The 20,619-nt window shown below is 39.2% G+C and overlaps 1 protein-coding gene across 1 annotated transcript; it reads right to left on the reverse strand.

Moving 5' to 3' along the window:
• Window positions 1-18,208: 18,208 nt before the first annotated feature.
• On the reverse strand, window positions 18,209-20,080 carry LOC146307289 (uncharacterized). The gene has a single exon (XM_084710383.1). The coding sequence runs from the start codon at window positions 20,078-20,080 to the stop codon at window positions 18,779-18,781; it is 1,302 nt and encodes a 433-aa protein (XP_084566509.1). The 3' UTR covers window positions 18,209-18,778.
• Between the last annotated feature and the right edge of the window lie 539 nt (window positions 20,081-20,619).

The raw sequence follows: 20,619 nt of genomic DNA on the forward strand, positions 1-20,619 counted from the left end.
TTAGAAAGAATGATCATAACATGACCAGATTAAATGACACAAACTATACATCAGCTTAAAGTAACAGTCTGGTTCTACTGTGTCTTTCCATTCATCTTGGGACCCTGCAGATGGTACTGAGCGGTGCATGTCCTCCATGTCCTCCATAATGCGTCCTATAGGCCCAAACATAAACCATCCAGCACACGTTGTACAAGCCCAAAGGAAATGTACAGCATGAGATAAGAGTCTGAACAAACATTTTCAGTTTTTCTTTGCTCGTGTGTGGGTTTATTTTGAGGACTTTGTGTGTAGGGTCAGAGAGAGTCACCCCGTGGCAGAGGATGTTGTGTCTCTGGCTCCTTCCCAGGCTTGTTTCTGCTTACATAAAGTGTCACAACAGGCAGGATATGATGACAAAGTGATGGGATGTAACCGGCAGTCCCACTTAAACTGCAACATGGTGCCTTTGCAGCAGGAACACTTAGACCTTACTTGCACTTGATATGCTATTTTGCATTATGAGTGAATCAGTAGTTCAGAGTTCAGACACTAGTTTACAAGTATCAAGTGTTGTGTTTTATATCATGATAAATACATGATAATATTCAGTTGAATATCCTTCATTACTTCAGCCAAGGAAGTTATTTTTATTAGTTTGTCTGCAGCATTATGGAAAAACTATGGTCGCAATTTTCATGATGGAAAGGTGAAGCATTGACCAAGAAAGAACCTGGATCTGAATCACAGGGTGGATACACAAATTATTTTTTACTTTCATCAAAATTATTAGATAGGTCACCTGTCAGATGTCTGTGGTAAAATGAACATGCATGTGCAAACCTGTCATAATTTTATTTATTTTTCTGATTCAGAAATGTATTTTTATTTTACAGACTGGGCATTTAACATAAACAATGCATAGATCCACACTGCAAACACCACAAGTGACATCACTATCACCATGTGATTCATTTTATTCCATTTTATTGGGGTAATATATACCTTACGCAAGATTTCCATCTGAATGATTCTATTTTACTGAGGTGCACCCATTGTAATTAATCGGAAATCATATTAGTTTGTGCAATAAAGTTTTTCTGTGCAAATTTAAATTTGACTCAAGTAAAAACTTCTTTGTGAATAGTTTTTCATAAATACCATGTTCGTGATGTTATTTTGGTCAAAGCACCTGAAATTTGGACAAATGTACAAAAGTGTGTTAAAAATGTCAAATATTTCCAGTGTAGAGGCATATAGTGATGATGATGATGATGATGATGATGATGATGATGATGATGATGATGATACGTCAGCTAGGTGCAAGCATATTTTAATTCAATTCAATTTTTCGATTTTACCTTTTTGTTTTTGCTGCTTTTTTGCTTTTGAGTCTGGATTTGTAAAGACCAGCAGATCATTCATTTTACACCTTGACAATGGTCATTTATATTTACAGATTCTTCTTTAAAGGGAGTTATTAGTCTATTATTATCTAGTCTATTATATTATGTTATTAGTCTATATGATATTAAGTGTGATATAATGATTGTAACTAAGCTGTGTCATCTTTGAAGTGTTGTTTTCTTCTGACATGCACAGGACAGTGAGAGAAAAAACTACTGGTAGAATCACAGATTCTACTTTTGATTTTGATTATTGACATTGAAAGCTCATTTCAATAGATTTTTTTACTTAATAATGAAAATGTGACATCCCCAATATATAGTGGTTGTGCTTGCAAATTTAAATTTCATAGACAACTGGACTATTAGGGTTGGTGGATGTCTGCGTACTCCGAGGACCCTTCTAGTTTTACATGTGTGTTTAGAGACCTTTTCCATACATACATGATTTCTTTAGGTCTGTAAACAGACCCTCACTTTGCTTTACAAAAGACTTGAAATGGTTATTTCCTCACCTGATATCCATTTACAGGAAAAGATCAGGTATTTCCTTTCTGAAGCCCAAGGTGGAAACACGAGAAAGCTTTTTGCTGATCGCTCTGTTCATATATAGTTACATACTCAACGGAAATGGTTAAGTGAGAGTGAAGAAACAAAGCTAATCTGTCTGTGTGATTGATGTTAGTTTCCAGGTGATGTTCCCATAAATTCTTCAGTCACAGTTCTTTCAAAGACAGTGAGATTCTTTGAAAAAGATGAAGAATTAGGAAACTCAGCTGAACTCTTGATTAGCTTGTATTTAGATCCTGATAAGCACTTGGATCAGGCAGCAGTATCGTCAGCTGGGAAGTGTACTGGAAAGAGAAAAAAGTCTGAAACTGTATCTGAGACACACCTGCTCTTAGCAGGTCAGCTGGCCTGTGAAAATCAAGCCTCCTTTCATTGGCAGTGTTGAGGAAAACACACCGTGCCTTGCGCAAACTTCACAATAAAGGCAGCGAGAACAGAGGGCCGGATTTGCTCTTTTGACCCTGTTGTGTTTTCACTCCTTTAACTTTGCAACACTCCGAGCTCTGTGACTGTTTTCATCAAAGGAACACTGGCCTCCTTTGGAGACTCGCCCTTCCCTGGGAAGATTCATGGCGAGACACAACCGCAACATGATCCGCTGAGCGTCCATTGATTACAATGTCATGACCCACCATTTGTACACAGAGATCATGGCTTTTGAATGGAGAGCTATTTGTCTTGTTGGTGAAATTAACCTGACAAAGAAAATGAACCAAAAAAGTAATTCTTTAGGAAGTTTATCTTCGGGTTAAGTATTAGTCATGCTAGTAGAGCGGTCAGTCACTTTGATTCAGGCTGAAATATCTCAATATCTACAAGTAAAACAGAGGTTCTCAAAGTTTTAATGACTGAATGACTGGTATTTTGACATGTTAGCTAAGTAGTGAATTAAATGTAGGCCACTGAAAGTGAAAGTATTTAAATGAGCTGTAGACTCATTTCATGCTAAGGCCAACACAAAATGTTTCATAGCACTGCCATTGGCTGCACTCGCTGATCATGCCACTCTAGCATTGACATTTGGGGTTTTATCTCAACTTTTGGATGGACTGCCATGAAATCAGTTGCATGTTCCCCTTGATTACCTTTTCATCCACAGCCATCATCTGGTACAAATTTGAAATTTCCCTGTGCTTTGGTTTATGACTAAAGACCTATAAAATTTATGACATTGCATTAGCCCCAGCTGTGTTTTATGTTTAGCCCTCATTCACAAATGTTAACATGCTAACACGCTAAAATAAAATGGTGACCACATTAAACACTATACCTGCTAAACATCAGTATGTTAGCATTGTCATGTTGACGTTAGCCACCACCGTGAGCCTTGATGATACTCTCAAATGGACGTGTCCACTGACCACTGTGGACACCACATACATGTCACAGTCCTGTTAATGCTATTTACTGAAGTAGGCTTAGAAGACATTTTCCACTTGTGCATTAGATTAGTAACTACATACAGAATCGACATAGTGGCAACAAATTAGAGGTACACTGTTGTTCTGCACAGAGCCAACTTGTACACCCTCTGATATAATCCAGTTCTAAGCAGGCCTACAGCCTGAAAGTCCTGCTCCGGCTGTAGACTCTTGGTCTTGTTTACAACGTTGCTATGGTCCTTAAAAAGTCTTAAAATGTCCAAAATTCACACTTACAAATAAAATAACCTTTAAAGGTATTAAATAGTCTTAAATTCTGTTTGGGAATGTCTTATAAATATATTTAATGAATGCTACAATTACGGTCTTAAATGGTCTAAAATTCACTTGAAGTACAAGTAGAATGTTTTTGCCTCTGTTATCCTGTTAATCAGTTATTATCATTTTGCCTTACTTATAATTTTGCACTGACTTTATATATTTATGCAGAAGAGTTCACGTATGTTTTCACATTTGATGTTTACTTTTACTGCAAATTGGTCTTGAATTTTAATTAAAGACTCAAAAGATCTTACATTTAACTTGCTGATACATGTACTCCCCCGTTTATGATTTCTTTAAATGTTCAATGAACCACATACTCTCATCATGATGTTATTGATGTTAACTTGGTTAAAACATCAGAAAAATATTTAACAAATCAAGCCTTCACTTTTATGATTGTTCCACACCCTAAAGAGTGCAGTTCACAACTTGCCCAGATCAATTCAAACCCGATTTTGGAAACTGCTGTCAAGTTTTAAACAATGTTGCTCATGCAAGACAGCCACGGCGCAGTAACACAATGCATCATTACATCCAGAGTAAAACCTGCAGACGGTGATGATGATTCCGATAAACCAATCAAGTCCAAATTACAGTGCGGCATGGGAACACGCTGGCGAACAGGCCCAGACCAGTATATGTCTCATCATCCAGCCCAGCCGCAAGCCACACATAGATGATAATGAGTCTCTGTCAGTGGCATCCAGCAGTATTGAACCAGATCCTGTGTGTCGGGGGAGCAGCCGAGGCACAGACACATCCCCTATACCTCTAAGCCCTGTCACCAGCTTGTATTCAGCTTTGGCTGATTAAAACTGATGGGGTGACATGATTGTGACCTGTATGGATTTCTGACGCTCCCAGGCACACTGCCCGACTACATGTGTCTTCTCCCTTTGACAAACCCACCTGGGAGCCCTCCGAACCGCGCTGCAGAATGCATAATTTAAGAGGCAGCAGGCAATCAATACCAAAAACAGTAACGACATGGGAGGGAGAGAAAGAGCTGGAGAGAAAGAGGGAGAGAAAGGAGAAGGCATCTAAACTCTCCAGCTATGTCCATCAGCACCAGTCATAAGTATTAAGTTCTAATCCCGGTGTGAATTTCCTGTCTTGACATGAAACTTTGGCAAAGCTAAATAATCCCCTTCAAGAGTTAAATCCATGCCGAGCAGCATCGATCTTTAGAGGTTAACATGATATGATTATCATCCATGTTTGATACCTGATTCCTCAGCGTTAAAGAGAGAGTTTTAATTTAAAGTTTGTGTAAAGCAACAATACGTAACTGTTCTGAGTGTGCCTCACCACAGCAGCATGTGTTATTAATATCAAGCCAAATCTGAATAATTAAAAATATAAAAGTATATAAAATCAGGCCACAAAATCATGAAAAAATAAGCATTTTTCTCTGCTCTGAAATGCTGGGTACATGTTTGCTCCTGCAAATGATGCAATAGAAGGGGTACATATACACCTTAACTCCATGCAATTTTAAAAACGCAAAATAAATCCAACCACCAAAAAAGAGACAATAATTAAAAATACTTAATACGAATACCACCCAAAAACCCAAAAGAAATGTCCACATGCTGCTTGAAGTCTCTGTAGTTCAGAGCTTCCCTGCTCAGCCCTGGGAGTTGGCACCTTCCACTTCCTGTCTTTCAGCATAAAAGGCTGCCTTAAGCTCCACCCCCACCTTTGGCCAGGCAACTTAAAAGCGCATGAGGAGAACAAAGAAAAAGGTATCAAACATTAGTAACTCAAAATCTCTGCAACAAAACAATGACCACTAAATGTTAACCAAAATGTGTACGCTCAAACTGGAAACATAGCGTCATTAAGTTAATCAAGGGAAAAAAATTAAACATGTTCAACCAAAATCTGTCTGGTGATTTATTTGAAATGAAAAGGAACGTCACTAACACTGCATATCTGCCCAAAAAATTCTGAATGAAGGAATCATGAGTCAAAATGAGTCAAACCCACCAAATCCAGCCCATCACATCATCTTATGTGGCCCATGAGAGCTTACAAAGAACATAATTTGCACATTGCTATTCTACACTGTGTTAAAGAACAATGTCCATAAACTACATGTTGCTAAATGATAGCATCTCATTATCATATAACTGTTTCCTTTAGTGTCACTCTATCCAGGTTATAGCTAGCACTGCTAATAGTAGCAGCCTAGCAAAAATGTTGTCATTTCATTTTGAAGACAGTAAACAGTTTTGATTTTAAACCTGAAACAATATATACTACAAATTATACTACTTTCCATAATAAAAGTAAGAATAAAATTGAGTTTGGCACCCCTTGTGTAGATAATGTATTACCTACAGTAGATGACGGTCAGGATGCAGTTTGAAGAACCAGCACAGGAGCCACGCAATGAACCGCTGTGGACTGGGTCAGCAGCAAAATGTATCTTAGCCACCTAAAAAAAAAGTTTTACCTGAAAAAAATAATATTATTTTCAGTGTACACTACATTTAGAATATTTCTGGCACTGTACTTTGCTGTCAGACAGCCTTTTCCAACGGGAGACCTGCTTTATATGAGCTAAATATCACTCTCTCCAAACAAACCAAACTCCATGGGTTAAATCAGTAATTTAACCTCCAGAACACAAGAGTTTCTGGTCTACCTCGATCTATTAGTTTGTTTGTGCTATTGTGCAATTTTGATGAATCCTTTTGTATCCCTTTAAAACACCAAAGTCGCACAATAACACACACTAACTAACAGACCAAGGCAGTGGTAGACAAGCGACTGCTGTAAAATTATGGATTTCACCCATGGAGTTTGGTTGATTTGGAGAACTTCTTCAAACTGGGCATGTGAAGAACGGCATCCATGAGAGATAACACACAGACTATTGATAAGCACCTCACGCAACCCCATTTTAAATAATCCAAACTGCTTCTTTAATATGCTGGTGAATAAATTGTTTTCAACTCAGCAACTTGCAAAAGTTAACATTCTACAAACCTGTGTTGTACTTCTTGACTGAACTGAATAAGAAGTTAAATTAGAACAGACATTATGCAGCTTAATTACCATTTTAGTGATTAAAACTATGTTTTAAACATGATGTTTTTTTCTAAATTGGCCTGCAAATAGAGCATATTACAAAATCCATTTGAAATGTATTTTTCCGTGCAGCCTGAGATTGTTGTCTTTAACTTTTTGTGATTGACGGCTCCTTCTCCCTTACAAATTCCTTTCCATTCTGGCACTTCCTCACTGTCACTCTAACTCGAAGCCTACAGAGAAAATGTGGTTTTCTAAAGATTAAGGGACATTTCTCACATATTCCCCCAAAACAAACTTGGTAATTGGGAGCCAAACCACTCAAGGACAATGTGAAGAAAGTCGACAAGCATCTATGGTTGGTGTAATGAGACATAATCGCTCGTGTTATTACTTCTGGCAGACAGACTGCAGTCCACACAGAGTACGAAACACTCTGCACGTACTCCTTAACCCCACATGGAGCGGTCCAAGCGCCTTGAAACAATGAAGGTTTTATGTGTCAGATTTGAACTCATTAATGTGCGAACTGTGCTGATTGTGTGATAGCTGGAACTGCTGTCTCAGGTGGATTTGAGACATTTTGTACTTTCATGGACGGTCATTAAATGTTTCCAGTCTGTAAATTATCCCACTGGTGAACTGCTTTGGCTGGCCAGTAAGTTCACTGAAGTCTTTTGTATTATACGACTTAACACTGTTAGAATTTAAAGGGGATTGTTGTGTGTTTCCTGTCATTAAAAAAAACGCACTCCACAAAATAACCATGTTGAAATAGAAAGATATACTGAACTGTACTTCCTCTCCCCTGTGGCCTGGTCAGTCTGAGGTCCCCTCAACTGGTATATTCAGAGCCTCAAAGGGCCGGAGTGTGTCAGTGTGAGATGAGCCCTGACAGCCTGCAGCTGGGCAGGGATTGTCACAGTACAGCCTGGTTCAACAGAGAAGTGTGTCACCCTACTGTACACCCAGACTCTTTCACAATAAAGAGTAAAGTGAACACTTTGTAGTGTAAGGGATTACAATTTCAAATTCAGTCATAACATTAAAGTTAAGGCCGTGACAATAATCACATTACCTCATGTGATGTCTACTGCAGGGTTGAGCTCATTGCCGTCATCACCACAACTTTTATTTTGAAGGGTCAATCTCATGGTGATCTATTAATATACCTAAGGATCGGTGCTGACACACACAAGTCAGGAACACGGCCTCTGATTGGTCAATTGACTCAACCCAAAGCATCCTGGGATGGCCAGTGGACACCTAACAACATGCTAACAACAACAATTGTTTTCAAGACAATAAAATGGAGAAATAACCACAGAAGACATTTGGTATTGGATTTATAATTATGAATTTATTTTACTATGCCTTCTAAAAAGACGCTACAGTTCAAGGCTGGATTACACAGCTTTAGAAAGGGATACAATCGCAGTGAGCCATTAAAGGTACAACACTAGTGTTAGCAATAGTTTATTGTTATCTTTTCCTCCTTAGATTACTTTGGGGCTAACCCTGTCACTTTTCCAGCTGTTGGGAAACAACAGATAAGACTTTTCTTGGACGTTTATTAACTGACACACAGTAACCTGTACTGTACATTTACTGCCAGACTGACAGCTTACTGCTAAGTAAGTTAAATGCTGGTCCTGCTCCACTATGAGCAGGTGTGGTAAATTGCCATCCTGCAGTATGTTGCTTTGTCACTGTGGTCAGAAAAACTCTGTTTCATCTCTGTGCACTATAAAGGGAGGATGCAGCCAAGAAAGTCTACAAAACAGAAGAAATATGCATCCTGGTTACTCAAAACTTGTTTTATTTCTGTGCTCGTAGAGTAGCTGCTAGTTAAACTATGATGTTTCATAATCTACTCTCTTTGACATGTGTGAGTGTAAAGGCTTCATGGTATCTCCACACAAAAAGCAGAGTAAATTTTTGCCTTGCATTACTTGCATGTTGCCACTCAGGATCATTTTGGGAATATTTGTGCTTATTTGCATTTCACATGCAAGATATTATTTGCCCCAAACAGCCAGCCATAAGTAGCAAGTAGCTACTTACAGCTAGTAAGCAAGGGCAGGCATTGTGTTCAGTTCAGCCTCACCAGACTCCAGTTCTGTTATATCCCTCCAGTCTCTCTTGTTTCTGTACATTCATGACACAAAGTACATTCCTCTTCCAGTCAGCAGTCGAAATGGACGAAGAGAGACTAATTATTGTAATGTTACAGACAGTGAAGGTCAGCTCCTCCGTGGCTCACTGCTGCAGACAGGTTGAAAAATGAGACTAAAGATAAATCCACTTTTTAATCCCCAAAGTTTAAAAAACAAACCCTTTCATAGCATCGTTTTCAGCTGCAGCAAGAAGCTGTTTTCCATGGAAAAACATTTGAAATCCATTTGGCGCCCAAACAGCAGACAGCCACAGTTCATTTGCCATCTAGCTGCTGTACATAGTGTAGCATTTAGCAGCTACAGAGCCAGATATTTCCCACAGGAGTAGGTGGAGACCAAAGCAGAAGTAAAAGAGACTTAGTTTCATCAGGTGGACACAAACGCCTCCAAGACTAAAACATCAAGTTTCTAAACTGAGTAAAAAAAAAAGTAATGTTCCAAATGATCTGACTAATTTTGTTGTTGAGTAATTAATCAACTCATTACAAATTACTCATTGCAAAACGTGCAACTTAACTAAAACGTACAATATGTAAATTATGTTGTGAGGGGTCTCTCTTAAAACAATAACAGAAGACCAAGTTTGATGTCATGGGGGTTTGTGTATATGAAATTATAGCAAATAGCATCTAACAAAGAAACGCACCATTACTGTGAATAAATAACATATTTCTCTGTGCTTGAACATTGTGAAAACATTTGGGGATAACAAAATATATAACATAGGTCTAACATTTTTATATATTTCAATGCAGAAATAACATTTTATTGCTTCAAGTGACTTGTGCAACAATGGACAGCAAACTAAAACTTTTAGCATTGGGGAAAACAGCAGCGGCTTTTCTAAAAAATGTATTGTCGAGCGTATGTAGAACAATGTGTATGGTATGAGTTTGTCGTAATTTTAGCAGCTGTTCTGATAAATTATGCTAATTTCTCTGCCCAAAAAAACCAAAACAAATTTAAAGCTGCTAAAAACAGTCAAACAGACTGGATAATCCATCTCTGTTAATCTTTTCTTTATTGGGGTCCAATTAATTTCCCTTTCATTTCATGGCTCATTATTGTGCTGTGTGTGTTCATCAGTTTGTATCTCACCTCTAATGACCTGAGCGTGAAGCAGAAACAGCTTCAGCGTCGCTGGACTTTGGCCAAAACACACTAAACGGACCTTCATTAAGGAACAGTGTAACCACTGCTGGATATCTGATGTTTTTTTACAGCTGGCACTCACTGAGTAGAGTAAATGGAGTATAAACGTGTATGAATATGCATGTAAGCCATCATTCATGTCCTGTAAGTCAGGGAACATACAGCACAAGGGTACAGGACTGGATATTGGGAGGACTGGCCTCTGCTTTTTCTGTTGCACGCAAATGCATGGTACTTTGGGATAATTGGAACTATACAGAGACAGTCGAGATAAAGGGCTTATAGGAGTGAATAGGTTGAATCAAAAAGGCTGCCTGAATGACTTGCCTCTGACTCTGCCGTGATTGACACTCTAAATACAGTCATGGCGGGGGAGCTGGAGCTCCAGCTTAGGGAAAGCTTCTGCCTGGGGTTTTCCTGCTCCCTTGTTTTTAATTAGTCACACTGAAAACTGTAACTGGAGCCGGGGCTTAAACAAATTTAATTGCTACATAATAGCTAGTTTAATACAATTGTGGAGCAATTAGGATGGATATTTGTTGCCGGCTGGCATAATAATGCTCGCAGTGTCTTACTTTCTCCCTCCTCCCCTTCTTGCAGTATTGAAGTGTTTTCTGCCAGGGGATTTCTCTGTGGGCACCGGGCACAGATGTGCTCCTGAGTACAGCATATGGGGCTCTGGCTCCATCAAAAACATTGCTCCAGAGTAGCATTTACTCCACCATTCTCCAGTCCTGCAGAAATATCCCAATTAGAATTAATTACTCGCTCTCCAGGCTGCGGTTTGATTTCCACGTATGCCCATGATAAGCTCAGCGCCATATGCAATTTGTTATGGACAGTTGTGGCAAAAGTTCTTGAGGAATTCACTCCCCTGGCATTGCCTATTCAAGATTTTGATTGCATAGCATACTGAACCAAACTATAGGCAGCAGAGTGCAGCACCATCAGCTATATGACTGTCATAGCTGTCAAATGTCTCATTACTCCATGTCAAGTCAAAGGTGTATTCATATTAATGTCATGAGGCTGCACTGTATGGGAAATACTGCTACAAGCCATTATTTATTGAAGGGACAGTGACAGACAATCTACCTGAGGAAGTGTGAAAAGTGAAAAATAACATCCCTCTCCCTTAATAAGGCTGTCTTGTCAAACATTTATGGGACAGACAGAAAACAAGGGCAGAGGCGTGCGTTTATTGACATCACGATCGGGGACGGCTGTCACCGGATACAGGTTAGGGAGAGTACCAAAGAAAAATCCAGTATTGTCTTTGGAGGAAGTGCTTATCACTGAATTGCCCCGAGGTCTTTTCAAAAGAGCAACAGGTTAAGTTTCATGCTGTTTTGTGTGTGGATTTGTGTGTGTGTGTGAAAGCTACAACCCGTATCTATTACCAGAAAACTGCAATACAAGAGTTTCACTCCAATACCAGATTTCCATTATTTGAAGAAAGAAAAACAGACACCTTGTCATTCATTGGCTGCAGGCAAAGTTTGAATACGGGAGTTTTACAGATACAAATGAAAAGTCTTTGTCCAGTGCACTGAAGTAACCCAGCCAACTATAAGTTTGACATTATGGTGTTATTATGACCTCTTGTGACTGTGTCAATTTCAACAGTTAACAATAAGACCTAGGATTAAAATAATTGATTATGCTCTGCACTATCAAGTACGAGATCATGCACTGTGAGCTGGTCACTATTGCGAAATAAACCCCAACAGGGTGATGCAGAACACGGATGCAAAGCTCACCGAACATTATCCTGCTTATTACACGGCTACTTACTAAAAAACTCAATAATCTGACACAAAATATTAAATATAATTTTATTGGTCCTACAAAGTCTATGATCCAAACTGCATCCACAGCAACAGTCTGTTATTCATAGCAATGGTCAAATGACTGACCTTAGAAGGCTGTTATTGACCAATCAGAATCAAGTATTTAACAAAGAGTGATAATTCACCAACATGCTACTGTATTACTATACATGTTGAACTAAAGATATAAAATATGCAATACAGTGATAAAAAGTAACAAAGTACATTTACTCAAGGACTATACTTAGTTGTACTTAAGAATAACATACTAAGATTGTACGTGTAAATCATGTTCAGTTTATAAAATATGCTGATTTATTTTAAATTACCCAACAGTATTTGAGGCAGTTAAATTAATTAATAAATTGAGCTTAAAGTCACTTTAAAGGTCTGTTGAGCTAGTGGAGCTGTAGAGTTGGGTGATAATTCTGTGGGTTTGTCTCTACATGCAACACATTTTAAATACATGACAATACGCACCACCCGGGTCCTCTCACATTAAAACAATAACAAAAGATGTAGTTTGATGATGCTGTGAGGGAGCATAGGATTGTGGGAGTTGATATCTTCACTTTTGAACAGCCACCATAACTGATGAAAATCTATCTGACATGACTCAGGCAGAAATCATTTTCAGGGACGAGGTAATATCAGAGCTTTATTCATCTTACATTTAGTCACGTGTGCCAACTTTTGTCCTCACTCTCTTAATATATTTGTCATATCCTCGTCATATTCCCTTGGAAGTTATAGCAACTGGCTAGGAATGGCTAGCAGGAAATGCACTATTAACTTTAATAAATATGGATTTCTCTGTATTTGAACATCTTATCAAAACATATAACATATGTCTAGCATTTTTAGAGACTTCAATGCAGAAATGTTACATATTATAGCTTCAAGTACATTCAGTACATAATTGTTATGTACTTTTACTTAAATAAAAAAATAAATGCAGGAGAATTTCTGTAGTATGGTATTATTACTTTTCTTAAGAAAAAAAAAATCTGAATACTTTTTCACTTTTCCCACCACTGGGGTAATAAGATGTAGATGTTCCAGTGTTTTTAGCATTTTTACAGATATGTAAGGGTTTTAAGGGCAATTGAGAAAAAAGAGAATTTTAAAAGAGGGCAAAAATTTCAATGCTGTCAACAATTGTCAGACACGATATTTCCAGTGGGCAGTAAGAGGCTTTTGTAATTCTAATAAATAATGCAGATAGGTGCACGCCTCAGTCCATCATTAGCAAAAATGTTGCTGCAATTTAGCAAATGAGGCAAACAGGAGAATAATACGTGTCCCTGTTGGTGCTTCAATTATTGATACAAACTCTAATTACACAATTATCAGGCAAATGGAGCTGGGTATTTGAGGTGCACACAGTGGAGCGCTCTGAAAGCCATAATTGGGATCTGATGGTCAGGGGCCGCTCATTAATTGACCCCTGCTGATCTGCGCTGAACAGAACCGTCAATAGAGGCCTGTTAACTATGCAACATTCACATGTGCGAAAGCACTGTAAATGAAAATGGCAGCAGCCACTCTGCTGGAGCTGTTGTCAGCTTTAGCCGTGGAGGGATGATGGGGATGGGCCGCTAACACACTTTTGCGAACCCCCTGCCCGGCCACAACATCACCAAACAATGAGAGGAGACGGCTTACGCCCAGCAAGGCTCTTTGAAACTAAAGAAGCAAACAGAGAATGGCGTGTCTGTGCCAGCAGTGAGACGCAGTACCCACTGAGCCCCGGGGGCTTTGGCCAGACAAACACGGTGCCCAGAGGTGGCGTCCATTTACTGGCAAGCAGACGTTTGGGAAGCACAGCGGAGGCAGGCGTACCTCTTTTCACCCAGGCAAAGAAGCCGTGGCGCCTACCAGGGCAATGACAGCCGATGGTGACGAATAGACTCAACTTCAAAGGTGGCAAAAGTACACTTTTTTTTACTCAAGTGTACGTGCAGATACTTGTATCAAAATACTTAGTAGAAGCACTGTTTCAACGTCTTTACTTAAGTAAAAGTGAAAAAAAATAAAACCTTGTCCTCTGAAGGACATTTTTAGCTTGTTGTGTTGTTTCATCTTGTCATGTCTTTTTTCATCTTGTTACGTTTTACATCTTTTTTGTCTTTCTAATGTCATTTACATAGTTTTGTCATGTTACATGGTTTTTGTTTTGGTACATTGTGTTGACTTGTTATGCTGTTTTTGTCTTTTACATCTTTTGTGTCAATTTTGTTTTACATAATTTTTTCTCGCTACATCTTTAACATTGTTTTGTCTCGTTACATCGTTGTTGTCCTGACACATTCTTTATAACAGAATTTTCATCTTATGTTTTACATTTTTTTTCATAGTTTTGTCATTTTGTTTTATTTATGTCTTTTGCATTGTTTTTGTCTTTTATGCCATTTTCGTCTTATGTGATTTTCTACTTATGCCCTTTTTTTTTTGTCATTTTTGTCTTGTTATGTTGCTTTTATCTTATTATGTCTTTTACAACATTTTAATCATGTTACATGTTTGTTTCTCGTCTTTCTTGCTACGTCTTTTATGTTGTTTTACTTCATTAGATCATTGTCATTGAATGTGTTTTACATAATTTTCCATCTTTTGTCATTTTCAAATTGTTTTATGTTCTTTTCATTGGTGCACCTTTTACATCCCTTTTATTTTGTTACATAATTTTCATCCTGTTGTGTCTTGTTATATTTGTCATGCATTATATGAACTGATGGCTCCACCAAAGAATTGTCTTTTCTATACCTTACTGTTTCATCCATTTAGATGACATGCGATGACACAAAATAAAAATAATCAATAATATCCTTCAAAGGGATTAAAACTAAAGTACCAACCAAGGAGCGAATACAGCTACTTGTGCTAGTGTACAGAAAAAGTAAAAAGTTTTCAGAAAATTAAATTCTCAAGTAACATACAGATAAATGAAATTTTACTGAAGTACAGTAACAGAAGTATTTGCACTTCCCATCTCTTACACTTTATTATGTTTCATGCAACAGAGAATCCCAGCCTGATTTGTCACACTCCATGAGGGCACAGAGGGACAGAGAAAATGGATGGGTTCATGTTCGCTGAGTTTGATGTTCCACTTCAGGAACTGGCCCAGTGACCAGGCAGCCGTCCAGTAAGCTGTCCAGTCGCCCCATCAAGCAGACAAATGAACCAAGTGTTTGTGAAAAGACATCAGCAGGGGACACCCTGCACCTGGGGCTGAGTAAACTTTTTTCATGCTTTTCAACAACTCGCCCTCTTTCTTTCGGGTCCCTTTTTTTATCACCAGGGGGTATAACACACTTTGAAAAAGAAAACATTTCCTACCAGCTCGCCTTAAGACAAGCCTTTGTTTTTTTTCTCGTCACCTCCTGTTGGCAGAACACTGTTTAATAGTCGGCTGATAATGTTCCTTTTCCGTTGCTAAGTTCACAATTCCTGCATGAGGCTTAAAGATGGGAGGAGTTTTCTTGATAGGAAGCATAAATCACTAATATGCTACTTGAGTTTCCAGATGGTAGCCATAATGGATATTTATACAGACTGTGATTGACCAGCAGACATGAGGGAGCAGAGGTCACAATGTTTACGTCCCTCATGATTGTAAGTCAGCACAGTTCAAGACAATGGGGAACATTTAGTTGATGCACTGGGGTACAGCTCCATCCTGTAAAAACACTCGAGTCCACAGGGCCATGTGGATTAACTGTTTGACCCCCTCAACCTCAGTGTCTGAACACACCAGTTCCTTTCCTTATGTGTGAGCCTGTACCATTTTCTCCATTGCATCATGCTTGCATCATCACTTAGCCAGCAACTGCACATCCCCACTCACCTTGAAGTGCCTCAAAAGTAACTTTAAATTGGAGGATATATTTAAATTTTCAGAAAATAACTGATTTTTTTGCTCTGAACATTCCTGCTCAAGGATGTCCTAAGAGTAATCATGCAAGCCCAGAGCTATATGCTCTACATTTCTATTGTAAGCAAACAGGATATTTTGTGAATTATGCTTCTTCCCAAGAGTGAAATGACAAGATTGAGACCGCTCCCACTGTATAGGATACATAAGGCTACAGCCAGCAGCTGGTTATCTTAGCTTAGCATGACGACGGGAAACAGGAGCAGGAAACTGTCTGAAGCTAACAGTATCACAGTATCAGCTTCTTTAAGGCTCACTAATTACACTGTAAGAAAAGTCCATAAAAATACGGCATCTCAACCTGCCATATCAGCAAAATTGCTTATTTTGGGCTGATACCAATATTTCATTTTAAAGCCTTTATCAGCTAATACAGAAGATGTGATGATATTATTGTGCATCCCTACTTTGCACATTGTTTAATGAATTGTTGTCATTTCAGTGTTTTAGGCATTTTAACTGTTAAAAGCAATCAAAGCTTTTGAATGTACTTGACTTAAAATGTTTATATGAGGAAAAACTCATTGAATGTACTTTTATGCAATGACGTTTACAAAAGCAAAACAGTACTTCAAGAAAAAATAAACATGTTCAATTTGCTTATATTGTGGTGTTTTGTTTAGTTTAGTTTTTTTGACCATGTCGCTATATTTGCTGCATGAACATTTATTCATCACTTTAGAACATTGCACTGGTCTGGTCTGGTGATGGATACCAATCATTAATGATTTTTTTATTATTAATGAATTGTTTTAGAGTGGAAGAAAATGTGGGTTACTAAATGGCTATACAGAATTTTACATTCCAGCTTCAAAGAAACTGCCCATTGTACAGATTTGATTATTATAATTTTCAGTGGTGAAGAAATGTTCAACAGATGCTTTAATTTGCCAGAATTTTCTGTTATAGGGTTGAAGGAAGTGTCCATAAACTTAACAGAAAATGTACTGGTAATTTTCTGCCAGGACATTATCCGTAATTCTATGGAATTCTTTCTTACAGTGTAGAACATCAGCACCTTAACAATGTTCCCTTCAAACAAAGACTTCTCTTATTAACTCATTTTTCTGTTTGTGTGTGCGTGTGGATGTGTAATCACTGGACGCACATCTTAGCCGGAGCTAATCTTAGATATTACTGGACCGATCGGTAGGTCTGTGCATTTTCACTGATCTCACGATTCAATGCCGTTTATCCTGTCAACGATTCACGATGCATCATGATGCATTGCATTGCATCCTCAAATCCAAACGGAACGGCTCTACGCTATAATTGATTATGCTCTGTCACTGCATCGATGCAGAATCGTCCACATCCACATCACGATGCATCTTAGAAATGATTCATTTTGACACTCCTACTGATCGGCCTAATTTTTTTGTGCACTCACAGCTGTATGGTGAAGGACCTCTGTGATTCAGAGTTCTTTTTAAAAAAAACCTTGAAAACCCCTTTTTTAATTATTATTTTGGTGTTTTTATGGCCCAAGGCATTATGTTTTCTGGCCATCTCATTATTGTGAATATGATATCTCAGGAACACCTTGAAGGAATTTCTTTGAACTTGACACTTAGTAACCTTATTAACTCATTTTTCTTTAGTTATATGTTTTTTCAGTGTCCATTATTTTTGATTTGACCACATTACACAACCAGACATTCATGTCAGTCCTGTGCAATTATTATCAAGTTGTACTTTTTTGTTTCTAAATGACAAAGTGTAATTAAATACCTGAAAAACTAATGTCATTTAATGACATTCCCATCAGCCTCAGTTGTACTTTTAGCAAATGTTAACATGCTAACATGGTGAACATGGTGATCCTATAACTTCAAACAGCTGATGTTACAGCTGATTCTGCAGTCAACAGGAAAAATTAAATGCCACTTGAGTAATGTAATATGTCCCTCCCTAAAGAAAGACAAGCTCTCACATTTTACAACAGGATGTCAGCACACTTGGCTGTACAGCAAAATACAACACATTACATAGAAATACGAGAAACACAAGCATTTATCTAATTTGAAGAATTTATTTATTTTTATTGAATTGAATTGAATTGAATTTAGTGGGATGGGATGGGATGGGATGGGGTGGGGTGTTGTGGGGTGGGATGAGGTGGGATGGGTTTGAAATTGATTTGGGCAATTTAGAGTAACCAGTTAACCTAGCATGCATGTCTTTGGACTGTGGGAGGAAACCGGAGCACCCGGAGAAAACCCACGCAGACACGAGGAGAACATGCAAACTCCGCACAGAAAGACGCTCAGGACCTTTTTTCTGTGAGGCACAGTGCTAACCACTGCACCACCGTGCCGCCCGCAACACATAGCATTAATCTTGTGTTGCATTGCTTTTAGTTGAATTTAGTGGGATGGGGTGGGTTGGGGTGTGGTGGGATGGCTTTGAAATTGATTTGGGCAATTTAGAGTAACCAGTTAACCTAGCATGCATGTCTTTGGACTGTGGGAGGAAACTGGAGCACCCAGAGAAAACCCACGCAGACACGAGGAGAACATGCAAACTCCGCACAGAAAGACGCTCAGGACCTTCTTTCTGTGAGGCACAGTGCTAACCACTGCACCACCGTGCCGCCCGCAACACATAGCATTAATTTTGTGTTGCATTGCTTTTAGTTGAATTTAGTGGGATGGGGTGGGTTGGGGTGTGGTGGGGTGGAGTGAGTTGGGATGTGGTGGGATGGGGTGGGTTGTTGTGGGGTGGGATGTGGTGGGATGGGTTTGAAATTGATTTGGGCAATTTAGATTAACCAATTAACCTAGCATGCATGTCTTTAGACTGTGGGAGGAAACCGGAGCACCCGGGGAAAACCCACGCAGACACGAGGAGAACATGCAAACTCCACACAGAAAGACGCTCAGGACCTTCTTTCTGTGAGGCACAGTGCTAACCACTGCACCAACGTGCCGCCCGCAACACATAGCATTGCTTTGATTTGAGTTGGTTTAGTTTAATCTGATGTGTGTCACTCCTCAGCCTTGTCTCTCTTTTTCTTCCAACTTTCTGGCTTTCTCAGCCCCAGGAAGTGACGTGTTCTTTTCCAAAACGAAGGTGGTTTTGCTGTCTCTGGAAGCTCTTCTGCTGGGGCCTCAGCCTGCTGTAGTGGTGAGACGGTCAGTTCCGCTTGTATGGGTTCCTCCTGCTTGCTTGACTCGTCCTGTGTGATTTGAGCTCCTTTGGAATGTTCGATGGCTGCTACAGTGGAACAGTACTGCTCCTGCTGACATGGCTCATAGTTCCTCTCCTCACGCCGGGCCCTTTTTCGGGGAGGACGATCAGCCTCAAGCTCATCAGAAAGATCACGGTTGATTAAGATCTGATTGTTGAGCTGAGCTTTCACTTCCTCCAGCTGGTTTTCCCTCTCAACGACATTTTGCTTCAGGATGTTGATCTGTTGACAACAGCCGTCCTGCTCAGCCTTCATGGCATTCATGATCCTCCAGTCCTCCGCAACTGTAGCTTTGTGAGCCTGTCTTTCTTTCTCAAACTCCTGCTGGAGGGCCTTGGCCTCCTGTGTGGCTGTATTGACATCAGCTTCATATTTTTGTTCCATCTCAAGCTTTGAAATGGTCATTTTCTCCAGTTCTTCTTGGAGACATTTGTTCTTCTTGTCCTGTGCCTGCATTTTGTCTGTGAACTGCTTCAGGCTGTGAACATGTGCCTCCTCATACTCTTTCTGAAGGACTTCAGCTTGCTCAATCTTGTGCTGTGAATCTTTGAACTTATCACATTCTTCTTGGAGATGACTGTTTTTTAGCCTCTCCACCTGCAGCTCCTCAAACAGCTCCTCATTCGTGTCCTGCAGGATTGCCCTCTGCATTCTTTCATTTTCCAGTTCATCTTGGAGAACCTCGTTCTTTCTCTTCTCATTCTGGAGGATAGCTTCATAATTTTCTTGGGTTTTTATGAAAGCCACCTGGAGCTCCTCATAATCCCGTTGCAGTTCTTTCTTCTTCGTTCTCCTGATTCTATTTCCCACCATAGTGGCGATCCTTGCAGTGGAGAGCGTCTCTGGATCGCTGTACTTTTCCAGTCTCTCCAGCTCTTTCCTGGTTGCCTTTCCTTTGTTGATGAACATCTCTTTCAGGGTCTTCTGTCGATCGAAATTCAGTCTTGCCTCATCCAGGTCTTGTTCATACTGGATTATCATGTTCTCCTGACAGATAGCGTGGGCCCCGTCCCAACCCAACTGGTCAGTCAGGTCTGAAACTTGTTGAAGTTCTTCGCACTCATTCTCCACTGGGTGTTCCCACTGGTTCTGCTCCATGTTTGCTTAGGAACTTCGGAAAATAAAAGTTGCCCTTTGGTGGTTCTGTCTCAAATACCTTCAGTGTTTCTTTTTGTTTTGCTGGTAAAATCCGTCCAAAGAAATGCTGTTGTTTAAACTGTTTCTGATCACAGTGTCTCACGTGCTAAAAGTTCTGGAATGATATGACTGTCTGCACCAACTGCTGGCTTATGTATGATGATGATGTCATTGATGATGTCATTAAAGGCACAGAATGGAATGTGTGCTTTGATCTTTTGAATTGTCCATTTTTTTCAATTCAAATAACTTTATTGGTATTTTGGAATTAAAATAACTTTATCGGCATGAACAAAATCTGCTGTTGACAAAACAATTTACATAGAATTCTAACGTATTTATATAAAATATTTGAATATTTCACATTCAGAATCACTTAAATGTTAACTCATCCTCTAGGAACACTCAAAACATGTTTTGAAACCTGTTATTGTAAGCACAGAGTGATTAATCGATCTAACAATAACTTCACACAGCAGGAATGTCTCATTAACGATCAG

Source organism: Lutjanus erythropterus, chromosome 21, assembly GCF_056507025.1.
Source record: "Lutjanus erythropterus isolate fLutEry1 chromosome 21, fLutEry1.hap2, whole genome shotgun sequence".
Lineage (NCBI taxonomy): Eukaryota > Metazoa > Chordata > Actinopteri > Lutjaniformes > Lutjanidae > Lutjanus > Lutjanus erythropterus.